The sequence below is a fragment of the Salvelinus alpinus genome, chromosome 20 (genome assembly GCF_045679555.1).
Source record: "Salvelinus alpinus chromosome 20, SLU_Salpinus.1, whole genome shotgun sequence".
In the NCBI taxonomy this organism is placed as follows: domain Eukaryota; kingdom Metazoa; phylum Chordata; class Actinopteri; order Salmoniformes; family Salmonidae; genus Salvelinus; species Salvelinus alpinus.
This window is the reverse complement of record NC_092105.1, coordinates 21,927,257-21,947,911: the sequence shown is the minus strand read 5'-3', so window position 1 is coordinate 21,947,911 and position 20,655 is coordinate 21,927,257. Positions and strand designations below refer to the sequence as shown.

The 20,655-nt window shown below is 43.2% G+C and overlaps 1 protein-coding gene across 2 annotated transcripts; it reads right to left on the bottom strand.

Annotated features, from left to right (window-relative positions):
- Positions 1 to 439: 439 nt before the first annotated feature.
- LOC139546484 (protein starmaker-like) lies at positions 440 to 19,052 on the bottom strand. Of its 2 annotated transcripts, XM_071354909.1 has the most exons (10): positions 18,823 to 19,049; positions 13,703 to 13,996; positions 12,923 to 13,192; positions 6,642 to 6,749; positions 6,177 to 6,239; positions 5,965 to 6,027; positions 5,724 to 5,879; positions 4,915 to 5,568; positions 4,614 to 4,676; positions 440 to 4,213 (listed from the first exon to the last, which is right to left on the bottom strand). In XM_071354909.1, exons 1-10 carry the CDS (start codon positions 18,875 to 18,877, stop codon positions 2,781 to 2,783), a joined length of 3,159 nt encoding a protein of 1,052 aa, XP_071211010.1. In that variant the 5' UTR covers positions 18,878 to 19,049; the 3' UTR covers positions 440 to 2,780. The 2 variants fall into 2 exon arrangements, with proteins under 2 accessions (XP_071211010.1, XP_071211011.1); XM_071354910.1 differs by lacking the exon at positions 5,724 to 5,879 and having other exon boundaries at positions 18,823 to 19,052.
- Positions 19,053 to 20,655: the final 1,603 nt, after the last annotated feature.

The following is a 20,655-nucleotide window of genomic DNA, read 5'->3' as shown; positions in this document are numbered from 1 at the left end:
CATTGAGTTGATTTGGTCATGTGATATTGACCATGGTGAACATGCCCCTACCAGTTTTTGTTTTATACAGTATAGAGTATAATCCAACAGGCCTAAATTGTTTAGCTGTGTAGGAATTCCAGTCAAATTCAGATTCTTCTTGTGTTTCACATAATATGACTTATAATAACATGATATTATGAAGGAAAGGACATGTGAAGGTTCACTTGATATCAAGTTCCCAGTTCTGCCCCATCTTCATTACTCTGGGGGGGGCTGTTAAGTACCACATAATGTGGAGACACCCGCTTGTTTTTACAATATAGCCAATTGTGACTGCATCTGGCCCATCTAGTAGAAAGCACTCAGTTCTGCCTCCAGGACAAGACCCATGACAAACATCAACCTGCAGAGCAACACCTACTTGTTCTGGTCTGGTTACAGTCATTTATTCACATCATTCTGTTAACATGTATTTATTTACACTGATCACTGAGGACCTATGACAACCCATCAAGATGGCATATCAGTAGCCTAAGTAAGTAAGTAAGCTTTAGCAATAACAGTATGTTGTCACGACTCCTACTGAAGGGGGCTCCTCTCCCTGTTCGGGTGGCGCTCGGCGGTCGTCGTCACCGGTCTACTAGCTGCCACCGATCCCTTTTCCCTTTTCTGTTTGTTTTGTCTGTTTAGTTTCACCTGTTCCTTGTTGAGGTTGATTAGTTGGGCTATTTAAGCCGGTAGGCCCGCCTGCTCTTTGTGCGGGCTTAACTATTTTTCCCACTGTGTTACTGTGTGGCAGTTCATATTTTGTTGGGCATTTGTTATTGTGCACCCGGTATTCTTGGCGAGCGCTATTTTTTCCCTGTGCGTATTAAACGCTATCCTGAACTTTCTGCCTCCTGCGCCTGACTCTGCACCCACTACACCCAGATCGTTACATATGTTAAGGTTCATTAAAACATATCTTTAAATGTAGATAAAATAACAAATAGTGTATTAACTTGTAGTATGTTATGTATTATGTTAGCTACCACAGGTACGTAGAACTGAAACGTAACTTTAGAGGAAAATGCTGTATTCAAACTATGAAACCACAATCAAGAAATTCCAATGCTTCTATTACACTGAGCACTTCATTCACTTTTCTTTTCACTGTGAAAGTCAATCAATAAATATGTAGCGTCAAGCATTTTCTTCACTACTGTCTTTCTTCTAACAGTATGAGGACAGCACTTCTAACTCCAGTAGAAAATAAGGTAGAGACCTGTTATCCAAACGTTTCTCCATTAGGGATTATTGTGTGTCACTGGACAGCCCCTGTAGTGTAGTCTGGGTAATGTGCTACTCATTGGGGTCTGGGGTGGATGTCTCATGTTCCATCTCTTCTTGGTTCTCTATGGATCCTGTGGAGTCACTGGACAGCCCCTGTAGTGTAGTCTGGGTAATGTGCTACTCATTGGGGTCTGGGGTGGATGTCTCATGTTCCATCTCTTCTTGGTTCTCTATGGATCCTGTGGAGTCCCTGGTCAGCCCCTGTAGTGTAGTCTGGGTAATGTGCTACTCATTGGGGTCTGGGGTGGATGTCTCATCCATCTCCTCATCACTCTGGGTGGTTGTTTGGTTGGCATCTCCTTCTATCTCTGTGTCTGGTTCCGTCTGCTCTTCCCCTTCCACCCCCATCTCTCCTTCATTTCCCCCCTCATCCTCTGTGTTTGCAACCATACCTGTATTGTGGTCCATTTTCCCATCTCTGTTCTCTTTTCTCTCGTCTTTCTCCTCCCTTTCCCTTTATTCTTCCTCTTCATTATTCTGTCTACTCCCCTGGCTGGATGTCCTGTCCTCCTGTGTGTTGATTTGTCTGGTTCTTGTCTTTGTGGTCTGCTGTGTACTGTCCTTTCTCCTTCGTTCTTTATCTCTGGCTTTGCATCATTCCCCCTCTCCTCCGTTCTATCTCTATCCAGCTCCGTATCTTCTCCACCTTGCTTCTGTCTGAGGTTCTTTCCCTTCTCTTCATCTTTTCCCACCTTTATCTTCATTGTCTGTCTGGTTGTCCATCACAGATCCCGCCGTGGCTCCTGAGTCTGTTTGGCCTCGAGCTGGCTCTGTTGTGCCGTCTATTTGGCCTCGAGCTGGCTCTGTTGTGCCGTCTGTTTGGCCTCGAGCTGGCTCTGTTGTGCCGTCTATTTGGCCTCGAGCTGGCTCTGTTGTGCCGTCTATTTGGCCTCGAGCTGGCTCTGTTGTGCCGTCTATTTGGCATCGAGCTGGCTCTGTTGTGCCGTCTATTTGGCCTCGAGCTGGCTCTGTTGTGCCGTCTATTTGGCCTCGAGCTGGCTCTGTTGTGCCGTCTATTTGGCCTCGAGCTGGCTCTGTTGTGCCGTCTATTTGGCCTCGAGCTGGCTCTGTTGTGCCGTCTGTTTGGCCTCGAGCTGGCTCTGTTGTGCCGTCTGTTTGGTCTCGAGCTGGCTCTGTTGTGCCGTCTGTTTGGCCTCGAGCTGGCTCTGTTGTGCCGTCTGTTTGGCCTCGAGCTGGCTCTGTTGTTGATTTGTCTGGTTCTTGTCTTTGTGGGCTGCTGTGTACTGTCCTGTCTCCTTCGTTCAATCTTCTCCATCTCCTGTCTGGCTGTGTTTCTTCTCCTTCTCTCCTGTCTGGCTGTCCTTCTCCTTGTCTCCTGCTCCTGTCTGGCTGTCCTTCTCCTTCTCTCCCGATCCTGTCTGGCTGTCCTTCTCCTTGTCTCCCGCTCCTGTCTGGCTGTCCTTCTCCTTCTGTCCCGCTCCTGTCTGGCTGTCCTTCTCCTTCTCTCACGCTCCTGTCTGGCTGTCCTTCTCCTTCTCTCCCGCTCCTGTCTGGCTGTCTTTCTCCTTCTCTCCCGCTTCTGTCTGGCTGTCCTTCTCCTTCTCTCCCGCTCCTGTCTGGCTGTCTTTCTCCTTCTCTCCCGCTTCTGTCTGGCTGTCCTTCTGCTTCTCTCCAGCTCCTGTCTGGCTGTCCTTCTGCTTCTCTCCAGCTCCTGTCTGGCTGTCCTTTACCTTCTCCCCCGCTCCTGTCTGGCTGTCGTTCTCCTTGTCTCCCGCTCCTGTCTGGCTGTCGTTCTCCTTGTCTCCCGCTCCTGTCTGGCTGTCCTTTTCCTTCTCTCCCGCTCCTGTCTGGCTGTCCTTCTCCTTCTCTCCCGCTCCTGTCTGGCTGTCCTTCTCCTTCTCTCCCGCTCCTGTCTGGCTGTCCTTCTCCTCCTTCGCTCCTGTCTGGCTGTCCTTCTCCTCATTCGCTCCTGTCTGGCTGTCCTTCTCCTCCTTTGCTCCTGTCTGGCTGTCCTTCTCCTCCTTTGCTCCTGTCTGGCTGTCCTTCTCCTCCTTTGCTCCTGTCTGGCTGTCCTTCTCCTCCTTTGCTCCTGTCTGGCTGTCCTTCTCCTCCTTTGCTCCTGTCTGGCTGTCCTTCTCCTCATTCGCTCCTGTCTGGCTGTCCTTCTCCTCCTTTGCTCCTGTCTGGCTGTCCTTCTCCTCCTTTGCTCCTGTCTGGCTGTCCTTCTCCTCCTTTGCTCCTGTCTGGCTGTCCTTCTCCTCCTTCGCTCCTGTCTGGCTGTCCTTTCCTCCTTTGCTCCTGTCTGGCTGTTCTTCTCCTCCTTCGCTCCTGTCTGGCTGTTCTTCTCCTCCTTTGTTCCTGTCTGGCTGTCCTTCTCCTCCTTCGCTCCTGTCTGGCTGTCCTTCTCCTCCTTTGCTCCTGTCTGGCTGTTCTTCTCCTCCTTCGCTCCTGTCTGGCTGTCCTTCTCCTCCTTTGCTACTGTCTGGCTGTCCTTCTCCTCCTTCGATCCTGTCTGGCTCTCCATCTCCTGTCTGGCTGTCCTTCTCTCCATCTCCTGTCTGGCTGTCCTTCTTCTCCTTCTCTCCATCTCCTGTCTGGCTGTCCTTCTCTCTCTCTCCTGTCTGGCTGTCCTTCTTTTCTTTCTCTCCATCTCCCGTCTGGCTGTCCTCCTTCTCTCCTGTCTGCCTGTTCTTCTCCCCATCTCTATCCAGCTCTCCATCTTCTGTTTGGTTGTCCATCACAGATCCCGCCGTGGCTCCTGAGTCTGTTTGGCCTGGAGCTGTCTCTGTTGTGCCTGCTGAGTCTGTCTCTCTCTCTGGAGCGGTTTCCTGGTTGGGTTCTGGTGTGTCCGTGCCTAGCTGGGCCTCTTTGGATTCTGGTGTGACTAGTTTTGGGTGGGCCGGGTTGGGCGTGTCCTGTACAGGCTCTGTGTCTGTCACTGAAACACAGAATGAGAAGATGGGTTGATACAAGACTACACAAACACTATTAAATAGACCCATTTGTCTTAATGATAACATGACTTATTATGTCATTGTCAGTCTCAATATTGAGTATTATGTTTAACCTATCTGCCACGGGACATAAAATCACCTGTCTGTCTGTCTGTCTGAGAGACTGTCATTCTGTCTGTACAGAGGGCTGTGACCACCACTTTTTGTTGGAGAGAAAATTATTCCAGCTGGTGCAGTGTGCTGTTTCCTGTTTGCATCTGCATTCTGCTTGCTAAACTCTATCCCCTCTTTCACCATTCCTGTACACACAAACATTCATCCCCATTAATATCATGTATTCAAAGTTCCTCATGCCCAAGGTAATAAACACTGTATAAGAAGAACCTTTTGGTGTAGAAGTTCTATTTCCAGTGTTCTCAGAATGGTCATCCTCGGGATCTTTGTTTCCTATTCAATTAAAACATAAACAAAATAGTTGTATTCAGAAACAGTAAAGTGGTAAGGTGTTAGTTTTGTCTTAAAATATATGTGATGCCAAACTAGGTCTATAGCAATAGAACTAAGGTGGAGACCTGTTATCCAAACTTTAGTGTCATCTCAAAAACAGTGACTTTAAAGTCATACATCTTTCCCAGAATTCTACTGGGTTTTTTGCATTAGGGATTATTGTGAGTCACTGGACTACCCTGTAGTGTAGTCTGGGTAATGTGTTGCTCAATGGGGCCTGGGGTGGATGTCTCATGTTCCATCTCTTCTTGGTCCTCTAGAAGGAGCCCTGTGGAGTCCCTGGACTGCCCCTGTAGTGTAGTCTGGGTAATGTGCTGCTCATTGGTGTCTGTGATGGGTGTCTCATCCAGCTCCTCATCACTCTGGGTGGATGTTTGGTTGGTATCATCTCCTTCTTTCTCTGTGTCTGGTTCCTTCTGCTCTATCCCTTCCTCCTTCATCTCTCCTTCATTTCCCCCCTCATCCTCTGTGTTTGCACCCATACATCTATTGTGGTCCACTTTCTCATCTCTGTTTTCTTTTCTCCTCTTGCCTTTCTCCTCTCTTTGTCTCTTTATTACTTCCTCTTTGCACTTTCCCATTTTCTTCCTCATCCTTATTTTGTCTTCACTCCCCTGTGTGTTGTCTGGGGTGACTAGGTCTTGTTGGGCCGGGGTGTGGTCTGGTGTGACTAGGTCTTGTTGGGCCGGGGTGTGGTCTGGGGTGACTAGGTCTTGTTGGGCCGAGGTGGGGTCTGGTGTAACTAGGCCTTGTTGGGCCTGGGTGGGGTCTGGTGTGACTAGTTTTGGTTGGGCCGGGTTGGGCTTGTCCTGTACAGGCTCTGTGTCTGTCACTGAAACACAGAATGAGAAGATGGGTTGATACAAGACTACACAAACACTATTATATAGACCCATTTGTCTTAATGATAACATGACTTATTATGTCATTGTCAGTCTCAATATTGAGTATTATGTTTAACCTATCTGCCACGGGACATAAACTCACCTGTCTGTCTGTCTGAGAGACTGTCATTCTGTCTGTACAGAGGGCTGTGACCACCACTTTTTGTTGGAGAGAAAATTATTCCAGCTGGTACAGTGTGCTGTTTCCTGTTTGCATCTGCATTCTGCTTGCTAAACTCTATCCCCTCTTTCACCATTCCTGTACACACAAACATTCATCCCCATTAATATCATGTATTCAAAGTTCCTCATGCCCAAGGTAATAAACACTGTATAAGAAGAACCTTTTGGTGTAGAAGTTCTATTTCCAGTGTTCTCAGAATGGTCATCCTCGGGATCTTTGTTTCCTATTCAATTAAAACATAAACAAAATAGTTGTATTCAGAAACAGTAAAGTGGTAAGGTGTTAGTTTTGTCTTAAAATATATGTGATGCCAAACTAAGTCTATAGCAATAGAACTCATGTTCAAAATGGCATATTTACAGCTAAAACAACCTTGTACTGTAACTTCCATCAGCCCCGCCTCCTCTTCAGATTTTCTCAGTGCAGCTTCAGCCGCTGGTCATCCACCACAGAGTGGAAAAGACAAGAGGGATAAAGGACAGAATAAGACATAGGGAAGTGATGTGGATGAACTGTAACAGGTATATGTCTAACCAGAAATACTATGTAGTTACTTTGCTTTGTTTGCTAGTTGTACTATTTTCTCTCCCCTTTTCAACTCTAATCTCAGATCCAAAGTCAACGACCTTGTAACAAGTCAGCTGGCATCATTGGGACTGTGATCATCTGAAAGCTCAGCACACGTCAGGGGAGTAGGGAGGAAATGGATTGACTCTGGTCTAGCCAGATCATTAGAATGAGGGGCTTTTTCTCCCAATAATACTGAACTATGCCCCATATATGTCCTGGAACTAAAGGTTGGCCTTGATTTTGTCATAGGACATAGGATGGTCTTACGTTTCTTGCCTTTCTTCCAGCACCACAAGAGGAATGCCAGAACGGCAACTAAGACGAGGAGAAGGAGGATGGACAGGACCACAGCCAGGACACTGGATGAGCCTTCCTCTGCACAGAAACACCATTAAAACAACTTGGATCAGCAGCATTTCCACACTTAATAAGACAAGAATTAACCTCTCTGGGAAATGTGGGAAGGTAGCGTCCCACTCCGCCAATAGCCAATGAAAGTGCAGGGCGCCAAATTCAAAACAACAAAAATCTCATAATTAAAATTCCTCAAGCATACAAGTATTTTACACCATAAAAAAAAAATAATAATAATAATAATTTTAGATTTTATCCACTTTTCTCCCCAATTTTCGTGGTATCCAATCGCTAGTAATTACTCTCTTGTCTCATCGCTAACACTCCCGTACGGGCTCGGGAGAGACGAAGGTCGAAAGCCACGCGTTCTCCGAAGCACAACCCAACCAAGCCGCACTGCTTCTTAACACAGTGCGCCTCCAACCCGAAAGCCAGCCGCACCAGACCTCCCGGTCGCGGCCGGCTGCGACAGAGCCTGGGCGCGAACCCAGAGACTCTGGTGGCGCAGCTTGCACTGCGATGCAGTGCCCTAGACCACTGCGCCACCCGGGAGGCCCCTTTACACCATTTTAAAGATAAAATTCTCTTTAATCCAGCCACAGTGTCTGATTTCAGAAAGGCTTTACAGTGAATGCACCACAAACGATTATGTTAGGTCACCACCAAGTCACAAAAAAACACAGCCATTTTCCAGCCAAAGAGAGGATTCACAAAAAGCAGAAATATAGATAAAACTAATCACTAACCTTTGATGATCTTCATCAGATGACACTCATAGGACTTCATGTTACACAATACATGTATGTTTTGTTCGATAAAGTGCATATTTATATCCAAAAATCAAATTTTACATTGGCGTATCATGTTCAGTAGTTCCAAAACATGCGGTGATTTTGCAGGGAGCCACATCAATTTACAGAAATACTCATAATAAGCATTGATAAGAGATACAACTATTATACATGGAACTTTAGATAAACTTCTCCTTAACTCCTCTGGGATATGTGGGACGTTAGCGTCCCACTTGGCCAAAAGCCAGAAAAAATGTAGCGCTCCAAATTCAAATATATTACTATAAAAATCTTTTTCATGAAATCACACATGAAAGACACCAAATTAAAGCTACACAAGTTGTGAATCCAGCCAACATGTCTGATTTCAAAAAGGATTTACGGGGAAAGCACACCAAACAATTATGTTAGCTCAGTACATAGCCACAGAAAAACACAGCCATTTTCCCAGCAAAAGATAGTATTCACAAAAAGCAGAAATAGAGATAAAATTAATCACTAACCTTTGATGATCTTCATCAGATGACACTCATAGGACATCATGTTACACAATACATTTATGTTTTGTTCGATAATGTGCATATTTATATCCACAAATCTCGGTTTACATTGGCGCCATGTTCAGAAATGCCTCCAAAATATCCGTAGAAATTGCAGAGCCACGTCAAATAACAGAAATACTCATCATAAACTTTGATGAAAGATACATGTTTTACACAGAATTAAAGATACACTTGTTCTTAATGCAACCGCTGTGTCAGATTTAAAAAAAACTTTACGTAAAAAGCACACCATGCAATAATCTGAGACGGGGCTCAGATATAAACAACATTTCTCCGCCATGTTGGAGTCAACAGAAATACAAAATTACATCATAAATATTCCCTTACCTTTGATTATCTTCATCAGAATGCACTGCCAGGAATCCTAGTTCCACAATAAATCGTTGTTTTGTTCGATAATGTCCATTACTTATGTCCAAGTAGCTACTTTTGCTAGCATGTGTAGTACACGTGTCCAAACGCTCGCGCAGATGCAGGCAAACGTCGGACGAAAACTTCAAAAAGTTATATTACAAGTCGAATAAACTGGTCAAACTTAGTAGAGAATCAATCTTCAGGGTGTTGTTATCATATATATCCAATAACGTTCCAACCGGAGCATTCCTTCATGTCTGTAGAAGTTATGGAACGCATGGCGATATCATGAGGAATGCGCATGACCAAGAACTGGCAATCTGCCAGACCACTGACTCAAACACCTCCCATCCGGTCCCACATCACAGTATAGGCTTCATTCAGCGTTCTACAGACTGTTGACATCTAGTGGAAGGCGTAGGAAGTGCAAACAGATCCATATATTACAGGGAATTGAATAGGCGATGAGTTTAACATCGACCAGTCTCAGAATTCTCACTTCCTGTTTGGATTTTCTCTCAGGTTTTTGCCTGCCATATGAGTTCTGTTATACTCACAGACATCATTCAAACAGTTTTGGAAACTTCAGAGTGTTTTCTATCCAATAGTAGTAATAATCTGCATATATTAGCATCTGGGACAGAGTAGGAGGCTGTTCAATCTGGGCACGCTATTCAACCAAAAGTGAAAATGCTGCCCCCTATCATAAAGAAGTTAATGCAACCGCTGTGTCAGATTTCAAAAAAACTTTACGGAAAAAGCATACCATGCAATACTCTGAGTACAGCGCTCAGAGCCCAAACAAGCCATAAAGATATCCGCTGTCGTGTCTTTACTATTATTAAATGAAGACTTAGTTTTCATCAAATATTCTCTGTAATTAGTATTAAGCGATTAAACTGATTAATCATGTAACTGTAATTAACTAGGAAGTTGGGGCACCAAGGAAAATATTCAGATTACAAAGTTATAATTTTCCTAATATAACTTTTCAGATATTTTCATATCTGATCAATAGTCTTATGAATTAATTATGTATTTATTTTACCTCACGTTAGTCTCATTCCAAACGTCGTAAATTGTTGGTTATCTGCACGAACCCAGTCTTCACTATGAGTCATCCTTACATCAATTGTCTTAAATCATTTATTTAATAACTAACTAAACAATCACAGAAGTGCACACACAAACAAACAAAGTAAATATGGTTACAAGAAATTATAGGGGAATGTGCCCTAGTGGGCTAAACCGCCATGGCGGCTTGGTGTACAAAAGGGAAGTGGGGGTCGACTGAGATAAGACAACACACAGTTGATAATTATAACAATTGAAATGCTAATCCTTTGCACATGAACGCTCACTCATTCGGGAACAATTGCAATCAATATACACTGCTCAAAAAAATAAAGGGAACACTTAAACAACACAATGTAACTCCAAGTCAATCACACTTCTGTGAAATCAAACTGTCCACTTAGGAAGCAACACTGATTGACAATAAGTTTCACATGCTGTTGTGTCTGTCAGCGTAGTGTCCAGAGCATGGAGGCGCTACCAGGAGACAGGCCAGTACATCAGGAGACGTGGAGGAGGCCATAGGAGGGCAACAACCCAGCAGCAGGACCGCTACCTCCGCCTTTGTGCAAGGAGGAGCACTGCCAGAGCCCTGCAAAATGACCTCCAGCAGGCCACAAATGTGCATGTGTCTGCTCAAACGGTCAGAAACAAACTCCATGAGGGTGGTATGAGGGCCCGACGTCCACAGGTGGGGGTTGTGCTTACAGCCCAACACCGTGCAGGACGTTTGGCATATGCCAGAGAACACCAAGATTGGCAAATTCGCCACTGGCGCCCTGTGCTCTTCACAGATGAAAGCAGGTTCACACTGAGCACATGAGCACATGTGACAGACGTGACAGAGTCTGGAGACGCCGTGGAGAACGTTCTGCTGCCTGCAACATCCTCCAGCATGACCGGTTTGGAGGTGGGTCAGTCATGGTGTGGGGTGGCATTTCTTTGTGGGGCCGCACAGCCCTCCATGTGCTCGCCAGAGGTAGCCTGACTGCCATTAGGTACCGAGATGAGATCCTCAGACCCCTTGTGAGACCATATGCTGACACATGCACATTTGTAGCCTGCTGGAGGTCATTTTGCAGGGCTCTGGCAGTGCTCCTCCTTGCCTGTCTCCTGGTAGCGCCTCCATGCTCTGGACACTACGCTGACAGACACAGCAAACCTACGCTGACAGACACAGCAAACCTTCTTGCCACAGCTCGCATTGATGTGCCATCCTGGATGAGCTGCACTACCTGAGCCACTTGTGTGGGTTGTAGACTCCGTCTCATGCTACCACTAGAGTGAAAGCACCGCCAGCATTCAGAAGTGACCAAAACATCAGCCAGGAAGCATAGGAACTGAGAAGTGGTTTGTGGTCACCACCTGCAGAACCACTCCTTTATTGGGGGTGTCTTGCTAATTGCCTATAATTTCCACCTTTTGTCTATTCCATTTGCACAACAGCATGTGAAACTTATTGTCAATCAGTGTTGCTTCCTAAGTGGACAGTTTGATTTCACAGAAGTGTGATTGACTTGGAGTTACATTGTGTTGTTTAAGTGTTCCCTTTATTTTTTTGAGCAGTGTATATATTTACGCTCAGTGTGTCGTCGGGATCTCTGCTGAAAAGCTTGTTTCTGTTCAGAGTTTTCGTCCTCTCTCTCTCTCTCTCTCTCTGTCATGTGTAACGGCTGTCTTCGGGTGAAAGAGAGGAGGACCAAAATGCAGCGTGATGATAATCCATATTTTAATTAGGATATATAAACGACGAACAAAAACAACAAACTGACAGAAGGAACCGAAAACGCTACAGTCCTGAACATGGGAACACAGAACAGATGAATACACGAACAGGAACAATCACCCACAAACAAACAGTGAAAACAGGCAACCTTAATATGGTTCCCAATCAGAGACAATGACAAACACCTGCCTCTGATTGAGAACCATATTAGGCCAAACAACAAACCAACATAGAAACACAAAACATAGAATGCCCACCCAGCTCACGTCCTGACCAACTAAACAAAGACTAAACAAAGAAAATAAGGTCGCTCTGGATAAGAGCGTCTGCTAAATGACTTAAATGTTAAATGTAAGGTCAGGAACGTGACATCATGGTTAGAATGGATAGTTCAGAGTGACATTCATTCATTTCGTTATAGATGTTTCGGCGGTTGCCGTTCTTCTCGTTCAATGATACCGAATTCCTAGCTGCAGACTAGTAATTAATATCAAAGACTTGTTCATATTCCGTCGGTATCGATAGTCTAAGAGTTTAACCACGTGTGATGGTTAAATGATTTAGCAGTCTGGTCTCAAACGTTGGCCCTCTCGTTATCGAGGTAAGCTGGTCTGCAACCTTTGTTCTCTCGTAATTGATAGAAACATGGTCTGTTGAGAAATTCTCAAGGTGGGGTTTTATTCGAAATTGCAGAAAAGGGCCTGTCCCAGGATGCCCGACCCTAACTGGGCTCATGGGCGGTCTTCTGATTTAGTTAAACTCAAAAGGAAATTGGAGTTTCCTTCATTTAAAAAGTCCAACATCACATTACACAATTTTACAAACAGTATCATCCTCACTCATTCATGTTATACAACAATTAGATGTAAACCTCATATCTGAGGCTATTATATAAACAGCGTTATGGTAATAATGTTCCAACCGGAGAATTCCTTTGTCTGTAGAAAAGCAATAGAACGCAAGGTAACTTTCACATGAACGCGCGTCACGAGCCCATGGCACTCTGCCAGACACCTGGCTCAATCCCCTCTCATTCAGCCCCCCTTCACAGTAGAAGAAACAAGGTTCTAAAGACTGTTGACATCTAGTGGAAGCCTTAGGAAGTGCAAAATGACCCCACAGACACTGTATATTGGAATGGCAATGAGTTGAAAAAGTTCAAACCTCAGATTTCCCACTTCCTGGTTGGATTCTTCTTAGGTTTTCGCCTGCCATATGAGTTCTGTTATACTCACATACATCATTCAAACAGTTTTAGAAACGTCAGAGTGTTTTCTATCCAAATATACTAATTATATGCATTTTCTAGCTTTTATGGCTGAGAAGCAGGCTGTTTACTCTGGGCACCTTATTAATCCAAGCTACTCAATACTGCCCCCCAGTCACCAAGAATTTAAGCAGTCATAACACTATGAACTATATAGTAATGTCAGTGATTGTAACGTATGAATATCCTGCATCTGCAAAAAATATGTTTTGCATGCTCACTATAACATTGTATTCACAACAATCTCATTATACAGTATGTCTCTCTGAACCATGTTCTATCAATAAATGTACATAATCTCCATGTCACACAAATGTGTTGGCAGCATTAAATAATACATCCAAACTGTTAACATGACAGAGAATGAAAGTGAGAGTACGGTGTATTACTGTAACTACAGTTTAGAAGTGTTATCTTACCAGTGTAGCAGTCCTTCAGGGTGAACTCTGCAGTTTTCTCACTAACAGGGTTTTTCACCACACATGTGTAGACAGACTCCTGGTTCTCAAAATCCTGGTTCTCCCCCCCAGGCATGAACAGTTCAAGTCCAGGACTCTCTGACCCTCCAGGACTCCTCCAGATGAACTGGGTCAGGGGCTGGAGGTCAGCTGAGCACAGCAGGGTTCTGTCCATGTTCTCTGGGTTTGTGTTGTTGATCACACAGGTTACGCTGGGCTGTACCACATCATCTACACACATGTGCACGCACAAGCCCAGACACAGACACAGACACACACACACACACACACACACACACACACACACACACACACACACACACACACACACACACACACACACACACACACACACACACACACACACACACAGAGCAAAGTGAGAAGCCGTTTTCACCTCAACTGATCTGAGGAGAGGTGTGTCTTGGTGTGGGTGAAAACCTGTCCAGCAACTTTGAACATTTGTAATAAAGATGTAATGATGATAAGGGGGAGTTTCAATATCACACTGGAACGAGATTTCAAGAGCTAGGTGAGAATATGTATGTCCTGACTCATTAGATACAGTAACAAAGGTATACAATTATTTATTTTTTAAAACTATACTGACATCACTTAATCAGACGTTGTCTAGGCTTAATGATAATGTTTTTGAACGCCCTTACTGATACTGTAAATAAACACACTGTATACACACAAACCTGACATGCAGGCCTTTAGACAGCAACATTACACACTTACCAATAACGTCCACCTCATGATGAGAGTACTGCAGCTTGCCCTTGACGACAGCCTCCAACTCATAGGGCCCACTGTCTGCATCAGTGAGACCTTTGATAGTTAGCGCTCCAGAGTCCCAGTCCAGGATGGTCCTGCCTTTATACCTGCCATACTCCACATTCTGACTCCCATCAAACTCCACCACCTTGTTCCCATTGTATGTCCACAAGATGTCCTGAGGCTGTCCTGAGACCTTGGGGGTCAGGGTGATATCTCTTCCCAGGCCACCATACTGCTGTTCACCTGTCACCTCCACTGAGCACAGAAACAGGAGGATCAGGTGAAAACACATTGAAAACACCCTAACTTCTGTGGCTGTAATGTAATGTAGGCTAATGTTCTTCTTTGAGACCACTAAGGACAGACCAGGTATCAGCAGTGTCAGTCAGACATCCTACCTATTCAACCCTGTTGGTAATCTCCCACTATACTGCTCTCCTCTGCTGTCAAATCAATGATTGGCCAGGGAGGGATTGTAGACCTTGTATCTTGATATATCATTAACTTGGCCATGCATTTCGTCAACTCTATCAAAATTCTAGTTCTAGTTCTAGTTCTAACTCCATGATAATTTAATTCAAGAAATTGAGCACCAAGTAGAGTTTTTAAAATTAACCTCTGACTCCTTCAAGTCACTATGCAATCGATACCTAAAAAATTTAACTACTGTGTACCTATGTTTGTCCTCTGTTGTTGCATGCCTTTCTTTGTTTTCTGAAATCCATACTTAAAACAAAAACGTTCATCAAATACAACCACCAACTTTTTCCTTGTTGAGATTCAATTTGCACATGCACATTCGAGCTGAGTTGCCATCTTAGAGCAACAGCAACGAGGAAACAGTCCGTGGTTGTATTTGATTAACATGTGTCGTGGAAATTCAGTACTGAGAGAGACTTGGACATTTCTTCAAACAATCATCTTCATTTAATATCGATTAATTATTGCAATAATGAAACCGTCAGCCCAACAGTATTGACAGCTGGACAGAGTCTACCCTTTACAGACAATGCACAGTTTATGTAGCTAATACCCAGAATGCTTGGTTCCAACCCTCCCATATAGATTGGGGGCACCATAAGCCACTTTGGGTTCATCCTGTCTTTTTCTGAACCTGGCGTTATCTTAACCCACGACCCTGGCCTAATTTCCCAGATGCCAGGATGTCTAAGGACCATTGAGGCCTTTGTTCTACTCCTCTCTGTCCCAGTTACAACCACCCCACATCGTGTCACTGGAATGCCAGCTGTAGGTTTTATCACCAAGTCAATCAATTGTCAGCTCAAGCTATCTCTAGTAAAACCATACACCCAGATTATCTGCAGGGTGCTAGAGTGGAGACCATAAAACACAGCATTAGCAGGAAAATAATATCTTATTGTTTGTTAAGTAAATAACTGTTACATATCCAACAAATAAGGTGAATACATAATCTTTTCCTCACACGTTTTATTAAAACGTACAGATTTCAGCAAAGAAATAAAGGCACGCAAACACAGAGGACAAACATAGCTACACGGTAAGGGTTTAAGAATGTAATTTTTTAAGTATTGACTGCATAGCGACTCGAAGGAGTCGGAGGTTCATTTAAGAAACTCAAGTCTGCGCTCAACTCCGTGGATGAAATCACCATGGAGTTGAGATACTTGGCAATCGACACCAATAACGTATATAAACCCTGGATTGCTGATGCTATGTATTGGCCATTGAGAGGCCATTGTAGTGGGGATAGTAATATTAGTACTCTCTAAAGTAAATTACTATATTTCTCTCTCAGGCTGATACAGAGAGACTCATCCATACTTTACTACAAGCAGGCTTGACTACTGTAATGCTCTCCTGTCTGGTCTATCCAAGAAAGCCATTGGTCAACTGCAGAACATACAGAATGCTGCAGCATGGGTACTGACCAAGACCAGACGTAGAGCACACATTACACCGATTTTAATGTCTCTGTACTGGCTGCCTGTGAGTTTTTGTCACGAGAATTTTGCTATCTCAATGGTTGAACTCAACTATCACTCAAGCTTTGTCTATTTCCCAGAGGTTGCAAATCTCCGGTTAATAAAGAGTTAGACAAAGTCTCAGATTCTGCAATAGATCAATACTTTATTCAGAGAGCGCTCTGTCTTCAAAATGAGAACACAATATTTTTATAGGACACACACACACACACATAAATGAACTCACATCAGTAGAAACTCCACCTCTCTTTAGGTGGTCTGTATGTTTCCAAAGAACACATACATTGTTTATCACCCTTCTGCAACATGTTTCATCATCTTCTGCAAGCCTAGCCATTTCTAACAGTTTTTCTCCTCCCTAGGGTGGGGAGGCCTCTTTCCAGTTATTAGTTTCACCGTTATCACAAGTCGACAGTTAAGTTGTACTTGAATGTCTCAACTATACCCAACTCATATTGCGAAATAGTAACACGATGGCCTAGTCACACACATTATTGAATTATGACTAACACATTTCATACAATTATATGGTTTCAGGGTGGAATACTTTAGTCATTATCTTAAACATACAAATTATTCTATCAGTTTTAAAATTAATTTTAAGATTCTTCTATTGGTTTTTAAATTAATCCACAATTGTGCGTCACAATACATGCCAGACATGCTTTTAAGTAATTTATCCAGTAGGTCCCTCGAGTCCTCTGGCACTGGCATTTTAACTATCCCAAAGCCTAGGACCAAGAAACATGGAGATTCAGCCTTTAGTTATTATGCCCCCAGACTCTGGAAGAGCCTGCCAGAGAACCAGAGGGGTGCCGAAACTGTGGACATATTTAAAAGAGATCTTAAACCACACCTTTTTAGATTTGCTTTTCCTGAGGGTGTTTTTTAGTCATTACGTATTTATTGTTATTCTGACATTTTTTTTAACTTCTTTTGGATAGGGGCGGTATTTTGAAGTCCGGATGAAAAGCGTGCTCAAAGTAAACTGCCTGCTACTCAGGCCCAGAAGCTAGGATATGCATATAAACACTGTTAAAATAATGTCTGTGAGTATAACAGAACTGAAATGGCAGGCGAAACCCCGAGGACAAACCATCAACACAAAAAAAGAGATTTCAATGGCTGGCATTTTTATTATAAGGCGAAACCCTCCCAAATTGCAGTTCCTAGGGCTTCCACTAGATGTCAAAAGTCTTTAGAAAGACTTTCAGGTTGGTTTAAAGAAAAATTAGGGAGAAGTTGTAGTTTTGTGGCTCCCATTTTGGCCGTAGTGTTTCCAAGCGAATGGCCGAGACAGCGCGTTCTTTTTGTTTATCTCCGGTAAAGACAATAACGATTCTCCGTCTTAAATTGTATCATTTATTTGCATATTAGGGTACCTATTGTTTGATTATAAACGTTGATTGACTTGTTTGGATAAGTTTATTGGTAACGTTTGGGATTCATTTTGAATGCATTTTGAAGGAGGGAAACCAAGTGGATTATTGACTGAAGCGCGCCAGCTAAACTGAGTTTTTATGGATATAAAGAAGGACTTTTAATCGAACAAAAGCACTATTTGTAATGTAACTGGGACCTTTTGGAGTGCCAACAGAAGAAGATCTTCAAAGGTAAGGCATATATTATATCGCTATTTCTGACTTTCGTGTCGCAACTCCCTGGGGGAAAATGATTTGTTATGCATTTGTGTGCTGGGCGCTGTCCTCAGATAATCGCATGGTTTGCTTTTGCCGTAAAGCCTTTTTTGAAATCTGACACAGCGGCTGGATTAACAACAAGTTAAGCTTTATTATGATGTATTGCACTTGTGATTTCATGAAAGTTTAATATTTATAGTAATTTAATTTGAATTTGGCGCTCTGCAATTTCACCGGAAGGTGTCGAAATGGGACGGTAGCGTCCCACTGATCTGCAAGAAGTTTTAAAGCTAGTGAGGGAGATATGAGTCTCCAGCTTCAGTGATTTTTGCAGTTCGTTCCAGTCATTGGCAGCAGAGAACTGGAAGGAGAGGCGGCCAAAGGAAGAATTGGCTTTGGGGGTGACCAGTGAGATATACCTGCTAGAGCACGTGCTACGGGTGGGTGCTGCTATGGTGACCAGTGAGCTGAGATAAGGCAGGGCTTTACCTAGCAGAGACTTATAGATGACCTGGAGCCAGTGGGTTTGGCGACAGATATGAAGCGAGGGCCAACCAACGAGAGCATACATGTCGCAGTGGTGGGTAGTGTATGGGGCTTTGGTGACAAAACGGATGGCACTGTGATAGACTGCATCAAATTTGCTGAGTAGAGCATTGGAGGCTATTTTGTAAATGACATCGCCGAAGTCAAGGATCGGTAGGGTAGTCAGTTTTACTAGGGTATGTTTGGCAGCATGAGTGAAGGATGCTTTGTTGCGAAATAGGAAGCAGATTCTAGATTTAATTTTGGATTGGAGACGCTTAATATGAGTCTGGAAGGAAAGTTTACAGTCTAACCAGACACCTAGGTATTTGTAGTTGTCCACATATTCTAAGTCAGAACCGTCCAGAGTAGTGATGCTGGATGGGTGGGTAGGTGTGGGCAGCAATCGGTTGAAGAGCATGCATTTAGTTTTGCTTGCATTAAGAGCAGTTGGAGGCCATGGACACGGAAGGAGAGTTGTATGGCATTGAACCTTTCTCTTGCATTTTAAAAAAAAATCTTGTTTTTTCTTTGTATTATCTTTTACCAGATCTAATATGTTATATTCTCCTACATTAATTTCACATTTCCACAAACTAAAACGTGTTTCCTTTTAAATGGTATCAAGAATATGCATATCCTTGCTTCAGGTCCTGAGCTACAGGCAGTTAGATTAGTGTATGTCATTTTAGGCGAAAATGTAAAAAAGGTTTCTACCCAAGTTGTCTGTCATAGAATAAACGTCAAAAACGAATGTCGACATTAATAAATGCATTTCTATAGCTTCGAAAATAGTGCCAAGATGGCTGCGCATTTATACACATCATTGATGGAAAGTCTAACCGTCAAACTCAACTCTGGATCTCGAAGCCAGTTACAGTTCTTGTTTTCATTGTTCCCTCTAATCACTGACTGAGACTGATTTAGACAAGACTTAGTATAGGCTACTCACCAGCAAAATATGCCAAAAACGGTATGGTAACTTTCCAAAAAAAGCTGACTGCCATTTCCTTCGTTCCGAGTTTGTGGGCTAGTAAGTAAAAGTGAAAGTGCACGTTCCAGGTATCATTCCCTCTGGAACGCCCCGGGAATGTTTCTAAGGACAAACAAAATGATGGGCGACAACCTTGTATGTACCCTACTAAATCAGACCACACAGATTTAGCCTAACTAAGCAAGCAAGGAGTCGAGAGCTCTTATTCCGATGCGAAATTGGCTACCTGTACACAGGTAAAGTAACATAATACGCAGGGTTGCCAGGGTCAGGCAATATTTTAAGAAAATGACCCTCCCAAAACTAGCCCAAAAGGCGGACCACGGCCAATTAATTTTTTCGCAGCAAGGAAGGTGGTTCCACATTTATCCAATAACTACTTTTTTCTATAACGTCATCGAGCGAATTAAGAAGGAATATCGAGACTTAATTTCTAAAGATGTAGGAGCCCTATTCGGACGGTATTAGTATTACTGGGGGAGGTCGGGTAATATATTTGTCCACTAGCACAAAACACCACATCTATAATTTTTGTCCCGTCCGAATCTACATGGCAGTAATTTTTACATGAAAGGAGAGTAACAATTCCAGCCAGAATAACCTACTGTTTTTTGGCAAACTCCAAAGTCCTAATAATAATACTAGTCCCGTGCGAATCGGCATCCCTGTCTTTTGAGAAAAATGTCTTAGTTTGACAGGTGTCGCTCATGGTTTGCTCAAGAAAACAATAACTGATTCGATAAATTGGACTAAATGCTGCGCATAGACTATAGCCTACATGTATCAATTTCCACAGTGAATTCTTTTGTTTATACGTTTTGTACGAATGAATTGAACATCGCCAAATGCATCTTAAACAAATACTGCGCCTATTTATTGCAACTCTTGCTGTTAGTAGATCGCAAAGCAGCATACAACTGAGAAAATGACAAGTTCACTTTCTCATCATTAGCCTAAAAACGCATATCAAGGGAAAGTGTGCTGTTTGGTTCACAGGCTCACATCTGAAGGCTGGGGAGCATTTAGGACGTCTTCTACTGAGGATGATTATGATCACACTTCCTCAATTAAAATATTATTGCGACACTTTACCAAATATGGTTTGGTATGGTTTATAAACTTGGGTTATCAGTGTAGCCTGTTATCGCCTGAATTTGTTGAAATAACTTCACGCCTAGAAACAAAAACCTCCAGGATTCCGTCATAAATCACGTCCAAATCATCCTCTGGAATAAAGGACATTCTGGTAATACTAGGCCCATGCGAATACAGTTAAAAAATTAGTAAAATTCAGTTTTCCATCAAAATAATAATTCTTGCAAATTTAAGAATATGAGAAAATAATATAATTTGCCCTTATTACACTCGCCAGATCATTTTCCATCAATGGATGTCAATTTAACGTTTGACTGCTACGATTAAGAACTAAGGCCCAATGAGGTGTGGCCCTGAGCTGTGGTATAGGCTATATACCACAAACACCTGAGGTGCCTTATTGCTATTATAAACTGGTTACCAACGTAATTAAAACAGTAAAAATAAATGTTTTGTCCTACCCCTGGTCCACGGACTGATATACACTATTTATACAAAAGTATGTGGACACCCCTTCAAATTAGTGTATTCGCCTATTTCAGCCACACCCGTTGCTGACAAGTGTATAAAATCAAGCACACAGCCATGCTATCTCCATAGACAAACATTGGCAGTAGAATGGCCTTACTGAAGAGTTCAGTGACTTTCAACGTGGAACCATCATAGATGCCACCTTTCCAACAATTCAGTTCGTCA

Excerpts from the sequence above, each read along its gene's own strand:
- LOC139546484 (XM_071354909.1), bottom strand. The coding sequence starts at position 18,877 with ATGGCAGTCAGCTTTTTTTGGAAAGTTACCATACCGTTTTTGGCATAT. Across the intron at positions 6,750-12,922 it reads CCTGAAGGACTGCTACACTG|AGGAAGGCTCATCCAGTGTC; the intron begins GTAAGATAACAC and ends GTTTCTGTGCAG. Across the intron at positions 4,677-4,914 it reads TACCCAGACTACACTACAGG|GAAACAAAGATCCCGAGGAT; the intron begins GTAGTCCAGTGA and ends TTAATTGAATAG.